The following is a 19,503-nucleotide window of genomic DNA, read 5'->3' on the forward strand; positions in this document are numbered from 1 at the left end:
GTGCAATGGTGTCATCATAGCTCAGCTTCCCAAGTAGCTGGGACTACAGGCACACGCCACCACATCAGGCTAATTTTTCTATTTTTTGTATAGACGGGGCCTCACTCAGGCTGTTCTCGAACTCCTGGCTTCAAGTGATCCTCCTGGCTCGGCCTCCCAAAGTGCTAGGATTATAGGCATGAGCCACCATGCCCAGCCTGGAGGGTTTTTATTATATCCCCTATCCCCAGCCTAGCACAATGCAGGTACTTCTATAATTAGTCACTGTCTCTCCTGACTGGAAACTATACAAAGTGTTTTCACCCTGATCTCTAGTATCATCCATCTAAAGATCCTAGAGCCATGCGTTACTTCTGCAACTGATCTAATAATTGGATCAATGTGGAAAGGCTTTAACTTCTTTGGAACCAGAATTGATCATAAAGTCACCTAGTACCTACTGTAAAACCCACATCCTGTTGAACTCCTGTTTAGTGTTGGGGTCTCAGTTTTACAGATTTACAACTAGTTTCACTAGGGAATTTAAGAGAGGAGCTGCTTTCCCAACATCTTTTATAGTTTGCTACTTAAATTTTGTAGATTAAAATTCTACATGTGAAGAATTACTTACTTTTGTTGGATTATTGGAAGTCTGTACGTTTAAAATAAATTGGGACCAAAACATATTGCATACATATGACACCTGCAAAGAAGATACGATTTATAACTTCATGATAACAAGCACTTTATAAACACCAAAGAAGGCTGCAGGAAGACGTTCAAGAAGAGTGAATATGAAATTTTCAGTTAACAAGTCCCCTAACAAAGATATACTAGAGAAGCAAGGCTGACAAGCTAGAGGGAAAAACTGTACCAGAAATATGAGCAAGATCTCTGCACCTTCTTACTGCTGTACCAGACTGATAATCGTGGGAACAGAACAGGTGCAATCATTTGAGCCTTTCCTTCCTTGTCTCCCTCCCCTCCCAAAGGAACACCAGGGCTGCTATATGTAGAAATAAAAAGTCAAGCAATTAGCACAGTGCCTGTAACACAGCAGACATTCCACAAATACTCCTTGCTGTTCCATTTCATATGGAAGTTGTAGGGAAAGCATTTGCTTCAAGCATGCCCACTTTCTAGCCATGCTCCCTGAGACTGTCACTCATAAAGGAAGGCGAACAATCAAGTTAGTCACATCCACAAACCATATAGATATGACTATGTAACCAGGTATACAGTTAAAGTAATAATACACAGATAACAAGAAAAAAATCATGAATGTTAATAGAAAAAATATTCACAAGACATTTTTCTGTGCTATAGAAATGGTCTTAATTTTACATTTCTTAGGCATTTATTATTAATACTTTCATTTGGCATTGTTAGGAGAAAGCAGAGTAGTATTTCTATCCTTGGGTGTATCTGACATGAAAAAAACCGACAAAAAGTAGGTCAGAATCCCACAGAATGGTAAGTTCTGAATGTTAGGTGTCCTATATTAAGTTACAAATCCTGATAGGACAAGTGACAGGGTCCTCTGAAAGTCTGAAATTCATTAGGGCAATCCCCATTTGTTTAGTTCAAAGCAGCAACGAGGTAGGAAACAGCTGGGGGTGCACTTTATGTGTTTCTGGCTACCCCAATATGCCTTAGGTAAAAAACTGAAGGCAGCATGTTCCTGTTCATTTTGCAAGGTCTGCTTTCACAAAAAATATCCTCTTCCCACCCCCACTCCTGGTATCCTCTGGAATGTGTCCTTTATTCTAAAGGATACAGGAGTCCTTATGGAGATCAGAGAATTGACTAGAAGTCAATTGAGAGTTTGTGGCCTTCTATCTATTCTAGCACAGATGTAATTTCTCTCCCTGGGTCACATGTTTTTGGCAAAAATGACTTAAAATGTGTTTTTTCTGTCTAAATACACTAAGCAGAAACCACTAGGCAGTGTAGTGCTGACTGAGTTTCTGAGTTTTCTGGGGATAAAATTATTAGCTATTTCACTTGGTAATTATTTTTAAAAAAAGCAAAATATTTCTTTAATTTAGTAACTGTGCTTGCATTTATGTGACATCTATGTATTGGCTTCCCATAAAGAAAAACTGTCGTAAAAAATTTAAGGTCCAGGCTGGATGCAGTGGCTCACGCCTATAATCCTAGCACTCCGGGAGGCCGAGGCGGGCGGATCGCTCAAGGTCAGGAGTTCGAGACCAGCCTCTGCAAGAGCGAGACCCCCATCTCTACTAAAAAAAATAGAAATTATCTGGCCAACTAAAAAATATATATATAGAAAAAAAAATTAGCCGGGCATGGTGGCACATGCCTGTAGTCCCAGCTACTCGGGAGGCTGAGGCAGTAGGATCGCTTAAGCCCAGGAGTTTGAGGTTGCTGTGAGCTAGGCTGACGCCATGGCACTCTAGCCTGGGCAACAGAGCGAGACTCTGTCTCAAAAAAAAAAAAAAAAAAAATTTAAGGTCCAATTTAAAATAAATATTATGAAAAAATACACTTTCACAATTTAGAGTAAGGTGACTGATACATTTGTTTCCTTTCTAAATGATTCTTTTAGTAATTTCTAAAATATTCTTTCACATACAAATTATTTTCTCAACAAATACTTACTCCTACTAAAGTTACAGCGCAGTGTCCTATTGAGAAATTTTTAAAAACTGTTAATCTCAACTTCTTACCTGAAAGTTTTCTTAAGATTTTATATGAATTAATTTACCTCATGCTTCTTACCTGAAAGTTTTCTTCTTTTAATATTTTATATAAATGAATTCACCTCATGAATGATAATGGAACACGCTATACATTCAGGAGGCAAAAATTCAAGGAAGATAATTTCATGACTTCAAGCACAGAATTTCAGGATATTAAAATCATTTGATATCAAATGAGAGGATTAAAAAACCAGCAACAAACCACTGTCACCCAACAAACTTTCCCCCGGCCTGCTTCCTATTCTAGTATTGACAGAAAATCAGGACCCCAAGAGGAAAGCTGCTGAAGTGCATACTTCAGAGTTAAATAAAAACATGGGAGACACATGTTAATGAATAAATTTAATTTCAACAGGGCAAAGAAACGAGCTTTAAAAGAGCGTAGTGGCGGCAGCTAGACTTTGAGTGTCCCTTTTAGTTCCACCTGGGGGAAAAAAAGTGTGAAATTTTTCCTCCAACTGCTTCCCAACAGTTCAATGACAGCAAAACATCCAATGTATGATGGTGCTGGAGGTCTTCTACAGGGACAAAGTGGGATGCAACTTCGTGAATATTTTTTAGTCTGCAGAGAGAAATGGGGAGAGAAGGAGAAATGAGGGGTGGGGAGGAGAGAGAGAGAGAGAGAGAGAAAGAGAGGGAAGAAGAGAAAGAAACAAAAACTAATTTTCCAGGCAGGGAAATACTTATAAAACCTTTTATGTCAAAGTTAGGATTTCACAACATAACATACTAATGCAAAATCCAGTAGCACCTGTAAGATTTAAGTAAATGCTGTCATCATTTAAATGCTTTTAAGTATCTGTAAAAGACTGGAAGGAAAAAAAGATAAAGTACATTCTCCAGAGAACAACAAATGTATTTCAAAATAAAAACTGTATTTTTGTTTTTCTTTTTTTTTCTTTCAGTTTTTGTTTTTGTACAAGGATTCATAGTTCTTATAGAATAACTTATACACAATGGGATCAACCTTTGCTCTCCTTCGTGTCACTTCAAGTCCACATGTTCAGGCTACAGTCCCCAACGCTGTTTTCTGACAAATATATTACCACAGTTTCATCTAAATATAGATACATTATATAATACTTGTCTCTGGGAAAATCAAATTTTAATATGCAAATGTTTATTTATATAATACAGAAATGGAAAAAACTACAGTAGGCACACAATCTAATTATGACTTGTAGATGATGATTTCTAGATATTTTCCTACTGTAAATGAATGTTTAAAATAGTCTTAAGAAGATTCTATTTATATGTGCACTTGTGTCCACCTTATCCCATATACTGTACATGTCTATTGACAATCTGGGAATTTAAAGGTGCAGCCCTCAAGAAATTGTTAAATCACTAAAAAAAGAAACAATTAGTCTCTATTGGACAAGGAAAACACTCACAAAATTTCGAATGTTAAATTTCATATCAGTAGGAAAATATTAAAAATAATTTTCTGTATATACATATGGGTATATGTATATATTGAATTACACATATGTCTCACATTATCAATACAATTCAAGTGGAGACATTTTGTTGAGTTATTTTCCCATTAAATGACCACTATGTCAAAATTTAAAAATATTTTATTACATCATTAAAATAATTCACTTATCATTTCAACAGCTTACACTGTTTTTTAAATTTTTTTTAACTCTTCATAACTAAATTCCCTGATCCCTAGTGTTAAAGCCCCTATTTAAATTAAAACCTGGTGCTCTTTGTTACTCAGAAACTGATGGATAAAATCACATCTACTTCAAAATTCCATCAATCAAATAAATTTTATTACCTGATTTACCAGAGAAATATCTCAGCTCTGAGCATGTGTATCTCTATTATTCTCCCTATAATAAATAGGTGAGGAAAATATCCTAAAATAGATGGAGGTAACTTACATGATGTTATAGCACATATAATACATGATGATTAAGTGTCTGTTATAAACTTTTCAGAAACATCTGAAAACTCACTTTAGAAACTAACTTTAAAAACAAATCATTTATTTTTCACTCTCATATAAATTAATATGTATGTATTTACATACATACACATACATGTAAAACAGAATTGTCTAGTGTTGAGTAGCTGTTTATGAGTGAAAAAAAATGGCTACAAATTGATTCATTAGCTTAATTTTGTACTTAACAATTCAATCATTTTGGGGTACAAACAAAATTCAGTGCATTTATAGACTCCATAGAGTCAGATACTCAAGCATACACTTTAAAAAAGACCCTCCTCAACATCACAGGCATAGAACAGCAAGAATATATGTACTCTGATGCAATTCCTACTCCATAAGCAGACTAGACAGCACTCGGCTTACTTTTAAAATAGCTTCATAAAAGAAATATATCATATAAAGAAATGCATGTTTGCTAAAAGTCTTTTAAAATTACATCAAAACAACATTAAAACCTGTTCACTGAGAAGAGCCTATTGAATTGAATTTAATTCCTGTTTTGAAATGCCTAGTTAACAGTTCAGGATATTGCCTTGTAAGGTTTGAATAAAGATGTGATTGATGTGAAGACTCAGACAGAGCACACGACTCCATCTCCATCTGCCACCATCACAATTCAGATATAGTCCTCTGATCGGCTGTTTGATGTAAATGGATCCTCTTTAAAATAGCTATACACCTTAAAATTATCTATAATAAACAGTTCCCCGATAACCATTATTATTCATAAATTGAAATGCATTGATCATTCAGAAAAAATTTCTTGCAAAATACATAAATAAATGTAACTGCATATTCTGTAAATATACTTAACATTGCTAGACCAGACCGTCAAGGACGGGCTGCTGTATTTCAGTACTGTGTGTCAAATTTATTAGAAATTTAAAAAGAAAAATTTCTGAGGGACTCAGCTGCCTTCGTTAATTGGCTTTAAAATGTGTAATAAAATGGGAGACAATATCTTCTCATAAATACATGGAATCAATATGGAAAAGTAAACTATACAACAGACAAGATTAGAGAACACCAGAGTGTACTAGAATAGTCACCAGAGTGAAATATCTTCCAGCACAAAAAAAGGGAAGAACTCTATACACCCAGTTATAGTATATTTCAATTAAAGATGCGGCTCTCTCTCACTCCTGGCAAGAATTAATTGGTAATGGCACTGCTTTTCAGCAGTGCAAAAATATCCTGAGAAATTATTCAGATTACAACAAAAGACAGGGCTTTCATCACTAAGTTTCTGCACAAAACACAGCTCTAGATATCGTAAATAAATTAATTTAAAAAGCAGATAACCCTCACTGTGTTGAACATAAAAAGGGGAAGTGACCCAGACATTGTTAATTCTCCCATTGGCTAATATCAGAAAAAAGGATTGCATTAAGTGTCTATTTATAACTTTCTAGTTAACTATGGCCAATAATATACATGGAGGTAATTTGTAGTTCAAGTTTTTCATCTCGTTTTATCCCCAACTAGCTACAAGCTGAATTCTAAAATTTACACTGAAATATACAATTCCAATTTTCAAAAGATCCTCCTCCTGGAGGAGTGATATTCAAATTTTTTGTGCAATCTTGATGCAGAGCCCAAACAGTCCTATGAAGAGAGACAGTGTATCTTTTAATCAATTGGCACTGAAATTTTACTTTCCTTAGCTGCATTCTAGTAGCTTGGCCAAGTTATCTCGTAATTCTGTTAGTTCAAATATTTTTCCATCCAGAATTTCTAAGAGTGTCTTCAGGTTATTGCGAAAAGCTTCTTGTTCATTCTGACTTTTCTCCAGACGTTGCTCTAAGTCAGACAGTTGTCCCTCCAGGTCTTTGTTCCGAATTTCTACTTCCTTCAGAAACAAAAGTGTAACATATATATGTATGTATATGTCAATCCATCACTTAAAAACAATACAGCTTTCTGTTATTACTAATCTTGTGGCAGTCAATGCAGTTTGACAGTCAGGATGAGTTTTGGAATCTCAATTCAACACAATTTAAGGAGATTTCAAATTTGGCCATCTCAGAGATCCATGGGGTTTTATTGACTGGCTTGTTTATGAACCTGTCTCATCATCCAACAAAAATCTAATGACTTTGTGCCAGGTAATACTCTAGGTACTTCAAATACCAAAAGAGGACTGAGACCCATTTTACGGATCATTTACATCTCATTTTTATTGCTGCTCACCTACTTTTCCTATTGTACAACTGTTAGCAGTCTCAGGTTAAAGCAAGCAGAGGGGAAAAAAAAGAAAATAACTTTCTTTTCTTACTGGCAACTCTGGACAAAGATTTAGAGAAGAAACCAATTCTCTGAAATGAGATTTTAGGATACTCTGAATATGTTAATTATTTTTTGCCTTGCCTCAATATCAAATGAATGCATGTGTAGAGAATATAGTTCAATTGCTAAAAACTGTAGTGAAGACATATAACTGTACATATTAGAGAATTATAAAGCTAACAGCTTCAATATACTATAAACCAAGGAAAGAAAAAAATGATAAAAGGGAATCAAATGTTCACGCCAGAAAAAAATGTTTAAAAACATGTTTTTGACACAGAAAACTCCACCATACTTAAAAATTATTTAGAAATTATTATTGTTTTAAATAATGTTTCCAAGCATGACAAAGTGAGACTAAAAAGATAAAGTGACAAAATTGAACTAATGATTTAATTTTGGTTAAAAAAATCAGACTGAGAAAAATGGCAGAAAGCCAGCTGTTACACCTTAAATAAGCTATTCAGATAAGCAATGAATTGAAAGTTATAAACCTTCCTAGAAAACTCACTTTTACATTTAAAAGGAATTAAGTGACTGACATAAATTATATTCAAATATGTAAATTATATGGGACAATGAAAACATTTTGGTGTTAGTTACACAACATGAATCAGCCTCAGAAAATAAGATGTTTCAAATGTTAATACATCATTTAAATGTACATCTCTAAACAAATTCTATTAAGTCTAAAGGACAGTGGAAATTTTCTTTTTATTATATTATTGGAAGACAATCTGGTAAATTTAGATGAAAAGAACAGAATATAAAGCAGCTCACTGAAACTGGGCAAAAATCTGTATGCACAAGGACAAACACTAAGAATTAATGTACAAAGAGGAAATAAAAAATAGTTCTGGTGTTCAAATTATGGACCTTCTTTTCCCCAAAATTAATTTTTCCTACAATATCCACAGAAATTAAACTTTCAAGGAAAAAATTGGAAAATTGCCTTGAATACATTTAAGAAAGTAATAACTCTTAGTTTACAATGACAGAGAAAAGAGCAAGGCTCAAGCAAGGATGCCACAGATGAGTTGCAACAGCCTGAGAAAATATAAGAAAGGAATCAAATAGTTATAAAAATTTATAAAGGAAGAATTTAAAGGATCCCAATCTAAATCTCAAAGTATTTACTGTTAGATGTTAACCAGGTATGTTTCTAATCTCCTCCCTTTGAATAATCTGCAAGGTGAAGATTAGTACCTTGAGAACGGAATCTGAAACTAATAAAATATTTATAAATTCAGAAGCCAAATACATGGAGGCTGCAAATTATGAGGGAGGAAAGAGATCCTGAGATCAAATGCAAAAATTCCACTCCTGATTGCACAGCATGCTCTCCTGCCTGCTTAAACAATAAGCTTAAGGATAGAATGTTTCCAACTATAAAAATAGACCAAATGTCATTCACTTGCAAACACCCACTTCACCAGGCACCACCCAGTTTGCCCTCTAAAGCCTTCCTAAAATGAAAGGCTCCCTTGTTTCTTTGCCAATCAATGAAACATCCAAACATTTTCAATGGAAGCAAGCAAAACACAAAATTCCCTCAGCTAATAAAAGTGTGTTGTTCTCTCTAGAATGAATTTCCTACTCTAAGCCATCTCTCTGTTTGTAGGAATTTTACTAGCTAGATAACAAAAGAGATCTAATACAATGCTGATGGTGCTAGTCTATTTTTAGGCAGAGAGAATATGTTCCTAGAGCAAGAATAGACTTAGAGCACAGGGGCCAACAAGATGTAACTGAAGTTGTGGTTAGCGGCACTTCCCAATTGTCTTACTTTTGGTCCATATTTTCCAACCTTTTCTTTTTTGCCTTTCATTCTCCCTGCAAACTCATTTGTCTGCTCATAACCATTTTACCTGCTATTTCCCTCTTTTCCTTTAATGATGTAAGGTACATACCAGGGACACCCAGTGAGAGGCATGCTTCAGTGCTGACAAAAACACTGTAGGCTGCAATTGCTAACTTCCTTTTGAATGCTTTAAAAGGCAAAAACTGACAGTATAAATCCTACTGGGCAGAAAGTCATGCTCTGTATTTGTTACATATGGAGCCTAAAACACTAAAGTGATTAAAGGAAAATTAAACAGCTATGACCACTACCAATGGGACCAGATCAGCTTAATTTTCTATCAGTTTAAAGCCTACATCATTTATTCTAAATAAAAGATACAGAAAAATTATCTTTATTGACATCTGATTCACATTGTAAGCTCTTATGAGTAAGATATATCATAGCCCTATTAACTGTTAACCTTTATACATAATAGGAAATAGAAATCATCAAGACAAGTATTAATAATTCGACAGAAGAATGGGTAACAGACACACATATTTTGAAGAAGTTATTCAACAATTAGTTACTGAACATCTTCTAAGTACTAGGCATTGGGGATAAAGCAGTAAATATAACAAAGAGTGTACCTGTTTTATAGAGCATACATTCTAAAAGGAAGACACTGGAAATAAACAGAATGGATTTCTGGGTAGCTGAGTATGTGACTGTGTACATGGACATCTACCAACCATCCTTCCAAAACTATGTAAACAAATATTTGGAATGAAACCAGGCAAATTCCATGACTTCAATGTAACCAGAAGACAGAGAACAATACAAACATAAATTAGCTGTAATTAGAAAATTTAAGCACCAATTTCCCTTTGTGGAGGGACATGGGGGCCAATGCATTTAAGAGTGAAGAGAAGGATGAAAGGCCTAGGATTGAACTATGGTAAGCTTAAGAAACAGGAGGACCATCATAGTGCCAAAATACTGAAAAAACTACCCTAGAGCAACAGAGCAGACTACAGAAAGGAATTTCACAGCGTACACATGAAACTTGAGGAAGGTAGTCTTACAAAGGCAAAAGACACTGCTAAGGAGAAGATGGTAAAAGGAAGAGAAAGGACTGTTTTGAAATAATATGGTAAAGGGAAAAACAAGCAAGATAGGGACATTTAAGATCTTGTAAGACAAAAGAAAATTAAAATATTGTAGGGCACAATCTCTCTTCCCATTGTCTTTGCAAAAGAGTTTTAAAAGTACATATGCATTTATCGATTGAAACGAGGTCTCTATTGCTCAGGCTGGAGTGCAGTACCACTGTCATAGTTCACTATAACCTTGAACTCCTGGGCTCAAGCAATCCTTCTGCCTCAGCCTCCTGACAGGTACACACCATCACATCTGCTAAAGGAAGGTGTTTTTGAACTAAGAATTTATAAACCATCCCAAACTGCCATTTTACTCAAAAAATGCAAAGGTATAAACAAACTTCATTTACCCAAACTAGAAGAAGAAAATAGAAAATATTCAAAACACTTCAGCAGATCAAAATTAAAAATGCTCCCAAAACTAACTATGAAGCAGAAGAAAACTCTAACAGAATACTCTACTCTGAATTAAATATTCTCAAAGAAGCATTCCAAAAAAGCTTGAACTAGATATTCAAAAACTATGAATAAAAATGGGCAAACTCTCCCCCTAAAATACAGGAAAATTGATCCAACCCATGACAGAAATGGAAGAAAAAAGGCAAAAATATATCAGAAATGAAGAATGAGTTATAAAGGTCTCCGAGGAAAAATAGATTTGAATAAAAACCATTTGTAATTCAATTTTTACTTATTATTTAAAAAAAAAAAATCCTAGAGAATGAAAGTGAGATAAAGTGGGGAAAATGGTTAGAGTTCTGGTTGAAACACAGAACAAGAAAAGACAATCCAATCACATATGATTAGAGCTCCTGAAGAAGAAAAATAATGTACTAGAACAGAATATTTAAAACTTTTATACAAGAAAACCTCTTAGAAATAAAGGACATAATATTATCCAAACACTGGCGCAAGGAAATGCCAAATGTTTTGCCCTAGGATGATGGGATTATGATTGATTTTAACCTGCTAAGTATATTTTTCCAACTTTTTCTAAAATTTTTACAATGAGCATATGTTACATTGATATTCAGAAATATCCAAATATTTCCGAATGTTAAAAACTTATAAATTAGAAAAACTGTAACATTCTTAATTTACCCAAACTATGATTTTTCTATCCATATTCATACCTCTGAACCAATTCCACATACTACAATTTCAGAAGTTCCTCTACCATCCAAGGAATTTACTGAGCCCAATTTTCTGGACTGAATTTATGAACAGAGGTTTAAGGCGGGTGGGACTTTGGATAAATAGGAGATGTGTAAGTGGGAGGAATCAGCCTGCAGAAGAGCAACTTTGTTTGAATTGGAAAAAACATAGGTTATTTCTGTGGCTTGGACTTTTTAGAATTCATCCTCAGGTTTTCTGAAAGCTTCTCTGTCCTGTTCCAGGTAGGCTGTTTTTGATAATTATTTTTGATATTCAGCGAGAGAATGGGTAAGAATTAATATTCACAATTTCAGATACCAGCAATAAAATTCAATTACTGCTCAATCAATGATGAAACACATTTAAAGTACCAACACAGAAGTCTGATATGAATAAATCTTGTCTTGGTTTCTCTTCATATGTGAGACAATGTAAATTTACACATACCAATTTTTTAAAAGAATCATTATGGACGGCTTAGGTGCTTGTTGTTGAAGAAGTGTGGTAATGGAGAAGGAACAGAGACTTTGGAATCAAACAAATCTAGGCTACATTACTTTTTAGCTAAGTGCCTTGGTTAAACTTGTTAACACCTCTGAACTGCTGTCTTCTCTTTGAAAATGGGGATACCCCAGCTGTTAATGTGAGAATTAGCGTGTTAACATATGGAAGTGCTTAGCATATACCTGAATAATAGCAAGCATTCAAAAACCAAAACAAATAAAAGACAAAACCAGACTAACCAGACTGAATTTTCCCCCATTATTCAGTTATTCCAGCCCGGATTCCATGCTTTATATTTTAGTTCTACCCCAGAGTTTCTGAACCTTGGCACTACTGACATTTTGAGCTGGATACTCTGATGTTTAGCTGCATCCCTGGCTTTGCATACTGGGTGTCAAGTTACACACCACCCTCCCTGGGTTGTGAAAATAAAATCATCTCCACGAATTGCTAAATATCCCGAAGTGCAAAACTGTCCTCAAGGCAAGCCAAAACAAGTAATCTCTTTTTTTCCCAGACTGCTGAAAGCTAGTGATGGGAATGGAAGAAGGAAATATTTCATTTTATATAAGGAACCTTTTTTCTTTATGAAGGGTCTCTATTATAGAGTTCAGTGGTCAAAGACACAAGGCTTTAGAATCTGACTGTCATCATTTAAATATAGGTTGGACAAGTTAACCTCTCCGAGCCTCGGTTTCTTCATCTAGGTTATTAGGACTGTTGCATGGATTAAATGCATAATAAAAGTGAAGTGCTTAGCCCAGTGTCTGGTACATAGCAAACACTCAATACATGCTGGCCATTCTTTTTATAATCTAGGTCCTCCTTCCAATCTGGGCTACCAGATCCCTCTTATTATGCCTTATTCCAAATTCCTCCCTTTATACACATACTTATTTTTATTCCAAAGTGGTCCTAACCCTTCTTTATTGTGGCAGCTAACCATGGGGGTTTAAGAAAAGTACCTGAGCTGGCAGGAGATTTTGATAATGAATTGCAAAAAATCTTCCATTGCCATGTCTGACTACCACTGACTCATGATGTTCATATATAAATTAGAATCAGAAAGCATACTATTAATGCAGAAAAAAGTGAGTAAAATGAATTGGACTGAAGAAAGAAAAGGAGCACTAACTTGTGTTCTTTTAGGGCACAACTATTGCTGTAATTCATACATTAGTTCATTGTAAAAAAAATGAGCAGAGTTCCTAAACTGAATGAAATCCATTTGAGAAATTTTCATTAAACCAGGGCTATTTTTCATGTTAAAAAAAATTTTCCAAAATAATTTACTAAAAATTTTTAACTTACAAATGACCATCTATGATGATTATAAGCTACCTAGATAAGTTATCAAGTAGTTTTTAAAAAATCAAAGATGAGGCATGAATCAGAAGTCCTAGAAAAGAAAAATGACCAAAACCTATAAAATAGAATCTTAGAAAAACGGTCATTACTTTCTGAAAAAATGTCTTTCTATGCAGATATGAATAAAAAAAAATTAGTATAGCTCACCTGTAGTTTCTGGGTCAAAGAGTCCCTCTGCTCTTGTAGTTCTCTGGCATTATCAATTTCTTGTTTTAATCTTTCTATTTCCTAGAAAAGGTAGAGTAATGTCTTTAACAACAACATTAAAACTAAATCAAGGAAAGGGAAGGCCTTATTTTTCCCTGAAATTATTGTCCCAGTTCTTTGAAAAAGATGACTTAAAAAAATTCCTTTATACTGACTTTTACAGGGATGAACTCATCTTTATAGGTATGTTGTCTAGAACAGAATAATCTTAAGCAACAAACAAGTCTAAACTTGGTATCTTTCATATGGCACTGCTTAGAAACAACAATCTGAACATTTTAATGTTTAAAGCTTTGTGGATATAATTCTTTCCTAGGATATTAAACCTTTTGACTGGAAACCAAAGAAAGCAACAGCTTATAAAAGTCATTTAACCTCTAATGGTTTTCCGTTGATTGTATAAATGCAACTCTCATACAGAAGGTAACAGGCAGTATCTCAGTCTGACTGCCTCATCATAATTCATAACAACAGAAATAAACATGGGGAAAATATGAACAAGCTTAATATGACTCAAGAAAAATTTCATCCTAAAAAAAAAAGGCCACAACCTTATTCCATCAAATACCTTTAAATTTGACACAGACTCTAATATTTTATAAACATATGTTAGACTACAGATAAGTGAAAAGTAGCAAATACCTCTTCCTTCACTTTGAGTGTCTCTTCCAGTTCTTGGATTGTCTGATTTAATTCTGTCTTATGGGTATGTACTGCATTTGCTTGGCTACTAACACATTCAAGCTCAGTCACCTAAAATTAAATGAGAACACAGGTTAAATTAAATGACAATTTCAAAGCATTTCTTATTGAAGACATAAGCCCCCAATAAGTGAAAAATGAATTCAGAATCAATATATGAAAATAAATTTTGAGAAATATTAAGATACTCAGGGTGGAAAGAATAGATTCTTTAAAGATATAACTTTAGGACAAGGGAAAAAGACCAAAAGACATAATTATTTATATGGCTTGGTCATAAAAACATTAGGAAAGCTTAAATTAAGTGATTAATAACAGTAGATAATCGCTATAGTGAAAGTCTTTAAAAATTTCTTCTGAAAACATATTCAAGATCAGATATGGCCATCTGCCCTCCATCTGTAGCCTTCAAATTAAATATGGGTTCTGAAAACTGGCCTTGCAAAAGTGAGAATTTTTCAAATACATTTCCAAAATGTAAGGGAATCTGGAAGAAAAGACAGGCTTAAAATACAACTAAAATCATTTGATACGAGAATGACTTCACATTAGTAGTGCCTCTTATGGATAAGATAACATTTTAGTCAATAAGAATTTACTGAGGGCCCAAATAGCAACGTAACTTTTAATGAGCACTTGATATTTTTTTAGAGAACAGAGAAGGGTATTTTTCCTTAAAGTTATACCATCCAAAAATCGAGTCAAAATAGGCAGAAGTAAACATAAATACACCCCCACCCACACCCCTGCCATCATAGCCCTCACAGCTCTTTACACACATCAGGCTCTCATAAATTTTGGTTGACTAGAATAAAGTAAATTCTAGACTATTAAGGAAACAGAGTAAATCCCTCTCCCTCACCTTTTCCACATATCTAATTACTCTCTACACTCTGTTACTCTACTCTCATCATTTTCTTCCTTTCTATTACGTACTTATTAGGGCCTTGTACAGACCCTTATCACCCAGGCCTGAACAAAAACAATGGCCTCCCAATGGACTTAATTAGAACTTTTGTCTATTTTTAATCAATTCTGCAAACTGCTAACAGATTCATCTTCTACTGTGTGACTCCCCCACTCAAAGCCTTTCAGTGACTCATCTTTTTTACAATATCAAATCTAAACTCTCAGCTCCTCCATGCACCGGCCCCAACCTACTTCACTATCCTCATTGCCCAAGATACCCAGTGTGTACTTCCAATTACAAGCAGGCAAAGAACAAACCATATTCACGCCCATCTTATACTAGACTGTCCCCACTTCCCTCTGAAAACCATTCAGATCCTACCAAACCCTCAACTCCTAGCTCAGCACACACTTTCTCCAGAAAGCCTTTACTTATCTGCTCAAGCCCTCAAGGCTCTTCTATCCTCTGGTTTATAAAACTGAGCATCTGTTCAAAAATCTTGGAAATTATTTCCTTATTACTTAATATATATTAGGTTTCGTTGTCTGGTTATATAATAAATTCCTTAAGGGGAGTTCCAGTTCTGATAACAAGAGAGTAGTTTTTATTGGAATAACTTTCACATAGATAACAAACTGTGGGCAAAATGTAAAAATCAACTGTTTAAAGCCTGTGATGGGTAATCAAATTGGTCCAAAGGCTGAAAGAAAGGGGTCACTTTGAGTGAAATATTCATTTACAACACATCTTTTTGCCTGAAGGCACTCTGCAGTATGTCCGTACTGCTCCACTGAACTCAAGCAGAAACCATAGTCTTATTTCTCTGAGGAGCTTGAGGATTTTGACACTCTTTAGAACAGTTGAACAGCTAGAAGGAGTGGAAAAAAAGCAGAAAGAACTAAGCTGTGGTGGTACTCACCACAGAAAAGACAGTTTGAAGTTCTAGTCCGGCCGATAGAGGGCTTTGGTAAACACCTCAAGCTTACCAGTGAAACTTCAGGATTCTGTCTTAGAGATAAAGATTTCCTAGGACTAAGCGATTTAGCCTAGGATTAGAGCAAAATTGAAATAAACCAACCCCAACAAAGGGTAAAGTCCACGATTCTACAAATTCAAGGTAATCCACAAGTAATTTAACTGCCTGCTAAAACAAAAAAATCAACACTATTCAAAGATAAAAGAATCTGTCTCTATATTTCATTTACAAAATCCAATACACAATCAAAAAGGACTAGACATATGAAAAAATAGGAAAATGTAACTTATAGTCAAGACAAAAGTCTGTCTAAATGAAAGCTGAAATAATTTGTTGCCAGTATACTTGTAGCACAAAAAATGCCATAGGAAGTTATTCAGGCTGAAGGGAAATTATACCTGATGGAAATTCAGATCTATAGGAAGGAAAGAACATTGGAAATTATAAATATGTAAGTAAATACAAAGATTCTGTTTCTTTCTTTTCTTAAATTCTTTGATATTCAATTGACTATATAGAGCAAAAATTCCTTAAAGGAAGATTATATAATAAGGAGACATGATAGCTGCTTAATGGATATTTATTGGCTATGACTTAATTATCATGTTAGTTTTTTTTTTTTTTTTTTTTTTAGTGCTCAGCATCAGAAGGTTTGGTTTTTTGTTGTGGTAAAAACATATAACTAAACTTATCATCCTAATCGTCTTTAAGTATACAGTTTCGTAGTGTTAAGTATATTGAGCGTTGTGAAACAGATCTCTAGAACTCTTTTATCTTGCAAAACAGAGAGTCCACACCCATTAAACAACTCTCCTTACCCTGCTGCCCCTTCATAAGTTAATTTTTTGTTTTTTTGTTCTTTTTTAAATTTTATATGTTAATTTTTATACATAAGATAGAATGATATTTACTCAGGTTTCTAACTTTTCCTCCCTGTTTCTATTCCATTTCTATCTTATTTCTCGTGTGATCCTGGTCCTATTACCTGAAATTGTGCTTTGTTACTAAGCCTATACCCTATTGTCCATGGAGTTCATCTCTTTGGCATCTTTTTTAAAAAGAGAAATTAGTGGCATCTGCTTCCTGTTGGGTAAATGTATTTCTATGCTTTGAATTAAAAAAATTCTTTAGAAGTAATTGTTTGGGCTTCTGATATTAATGACATTGGGATTTCTAGTTTTCTTTTTCTGTCCCAAATCTCTAATATTACTTTTTAAATTTTTTTTTTTTTTTGAGACAAGGTCTCATTCTGTTGCATGAGCTAGAGTGCAATGGTGTCATCATAGTTCATTGCAACCTCAAATTCCTGGGCTCAAGCAATCCTTCTGCCTTAGCCTCCTGAGTAGCTGGGACTATAGGCGTGTACCACCATGCCTATCTAATTTTTCTATTTTTTGTACAGATGGGGTCTTGCTATCTTGCTCAGGTTGGTCTCAAACTCCTGGCCTTAAGCAGTCCTGCCACCTTGGCCTCCCAAAGTGCAAGGATAACAGGTATGAGCCACCATGCCTTGGCTAATATTACTAACTTTTATAAGGAATTTTCTACCTGTATTTTTAAATTGTTCCTTCTTTCAAAAACAATAAGTAAAATAATAAAAGCAGCTCATTAATTCATTGCAACTCAATGAGTCAGTGCAACTACATGCCACAATTTTCACAGGAATTGTACAGAATATGTATATTCGACTCAATGCAACTACATGTCAATTAAGGATCTCAATTTTCACAGGAACTGTAGAGAATATATTACTCCTATTTTATAAATGAGAATACAGAGTTGAAAGAGGCAAATAACTTATTAAAGGTCATACTGCTAATAACTGGCAAAGTGGAATCTGCAATCAGGTCTTTTGACTTCAATAGCTGACTATATTCTTCCTTTTAAATGTGGAAAATATTTTTCTTAACTAAACAAATCCATGTAATACAACCCACATATACATTTTGAAAACCAACAAATAACCCTAGAAGATGTCTCTGTGCTGATCTATATGCAAATTTCCTCTGATCAAGAAAGCCTGTTAGCCCTAAATCCCTCTGGACAGCAGCCCTGAAATTACCCGCTTGTGCAGACGTTCTGCTTCCTCTTGATATGCAGCAAGTTGCTGTTTCCATTGTTTCACATTGGCAGTGGACTCCAACAGAGCTGCAGTGAGTTTGGCATTATTTCCTTTAAGGGTAGCCAGTTCAGCCTCCCAGTGTTTGCTGATTGCTGCACTAAAATAAAACAAAAAGAAAATTCTATCCATTACACTGTATATTGTTACTTTGAAGGGACAGAAATATTCAGTTTTATTATAGGGTTTATAGTCTAAGGATGTTTTCAAAGACAACCCCAAAATAACAAAAACACAAATGCTTTACTGAAATGTTCCTAGTGAAGAAAATTTGGCAAGTGAAGAAATATAAAAAGTACCAAAGTACTAGGCTTAACGTGGGATAGTTCCCACCTTCATTGTGACAGAGACAGGAATCTATGAAAGAGTTTCTTCCCATTCTCTTTGGAGGAATAAACATTATATCCTGAAAACATCTATAAACAAAACCTAATAATGATATATTTTTAAGAATGTCCAAGCCTAAAGTACAACTTCATTATTTTTAAAATCTAAAAAAAATTTTTTTAGAGACAGGATCTGGCTCTGTTGCCCAGCTGGAATGCAGTGGCACAACCATAGCTCACTACAGCCTTGAACTCCTGGGCTCAAGCGAGCCTCCTGCCTCAGCCTCCAGAGTAGCTCGGACTACATATAGGTGCATGCCATGGCTCCTGGTTAATTAAAAGAAGGTTTTTTTTTTTTTTTTTTAAGAGATGGGGCTGGCCTGAAACTTCTGGGCTCAAGTGATCCTCCTGCCTTGGCCTCCCAAAGTGCCAGGATTACAGGAGTGATGCATCACACCCAGCTCAAATTTCATTCCTTAATGAAACAAATGAGGATGCTTAAACATCAATAAGGTTTGACACATGTAATGCAGTATTTCTTTTGAAATTTTGTCAATTTATTTAATCTTATTCAGAATTTTAAAATCCCAAAAATACAAAAATTTGCTGCAATAAATTGATTTCATATGATAGGCTACACTTAGAAATTGGTTCTAATGATGATTTCTGATATAATTCCAATGTCACATACATAAGAAGACTAAAGCAATCACCTTTTTCCTCATTTAATGCTCTACTTGATAATTTACCTAGAGTTAAGTACCTCAGCTAAGACAATTTTCTATTACAAAGACAATTCTATTAGCTGGGAAGAACTCTCTTTTGAGAATTCCTTTCTTAACTTTCTAATGAAGACTTGCCTCATTTGAAAGAAAAAACTTGTTTTTATTTCTCATTACTGAACAGCTTATTTCTATTAGTAAACTTTTACTAACTTAATCCCATAACTAACTAGTGATACTTATACCCGACTTCAATTACTGTTTTTGTGTTTGATAAATTGGCATCACAAAGCAAATGCTTTGATGGATTGGTATTTTACATTAACTTTAATATATATTATATAAAAAAAATCATAGTTTCCATCATCAACATTCTAAAACTCATCACTAGTAATAAGATATACCAGCATCATGAACTCCCAGATATTATGCATGGAGAAGAACACAAGATTGTTTCTGTGGTATTTTTGCCAAAAATGCTTAACTTCAGTCAAATAATGAGAAATTGAGAGATACTTTGCAAAATAATAGAAATTTTTCAAAAGTGAGAAGAAAATGAAAAAAAGACTTAAAGAACAGAGTGAAGGAAACAAAGAAGAAATAATAATTAAATGCAAGGTGGG

General features: G+C 34.4%; 1 protein-coding gene across 1 annotated transcript in view; it reads right to left on the reverse strand.

Annotated features, from left to right (window-relative positions):
- Positions 1-3,031: 3,031 nt before the first annotated feature.
- Positions 3,032-19,503, reverse strand: part of HOMER1 (homer scaffold protein 1) — a 113,360-nt gene continuing 96,888 nt past the window's right edge. Inside the window, exons 6-9 of the mRNA XM_045566090.1 lie at positions 17,776-17,932; positions 13,768-13,878; positions 13,066-13,146; positions 3,032-6,511 (exon numbers count right to left, since the gene is read on the reverse strand). Coding sequence (XP_045422046.1) covers positions 6,323-6,511; positions 13,066-13,146; positions 13,768-13,878; positions 17,776-17,932 — 538 coding nt within the window. The 3' untranslated portion in view covers positions 3,032-6,322. The remainder of the gene's footprint in view (positions 6,512-13,065; positions 13,147-13,767; positions 13,879-17,775; positions 17,933-19,503) is intronic.

This window comes from Lemur catta, chromosome 12 (genome assembly GCF_020740605.2).
Source record: "Lemur catta isolate mLemCat1 chromosome 12, mLemCat1.pri, whole genome shotgun sequence".
Classification (NCBI taxonomy): domain Eukaryota; kingdom Metazoa; phylum Chordata; class Mammalia; order Primates; family Lemuridae; genus Lemur; species Lemur catta.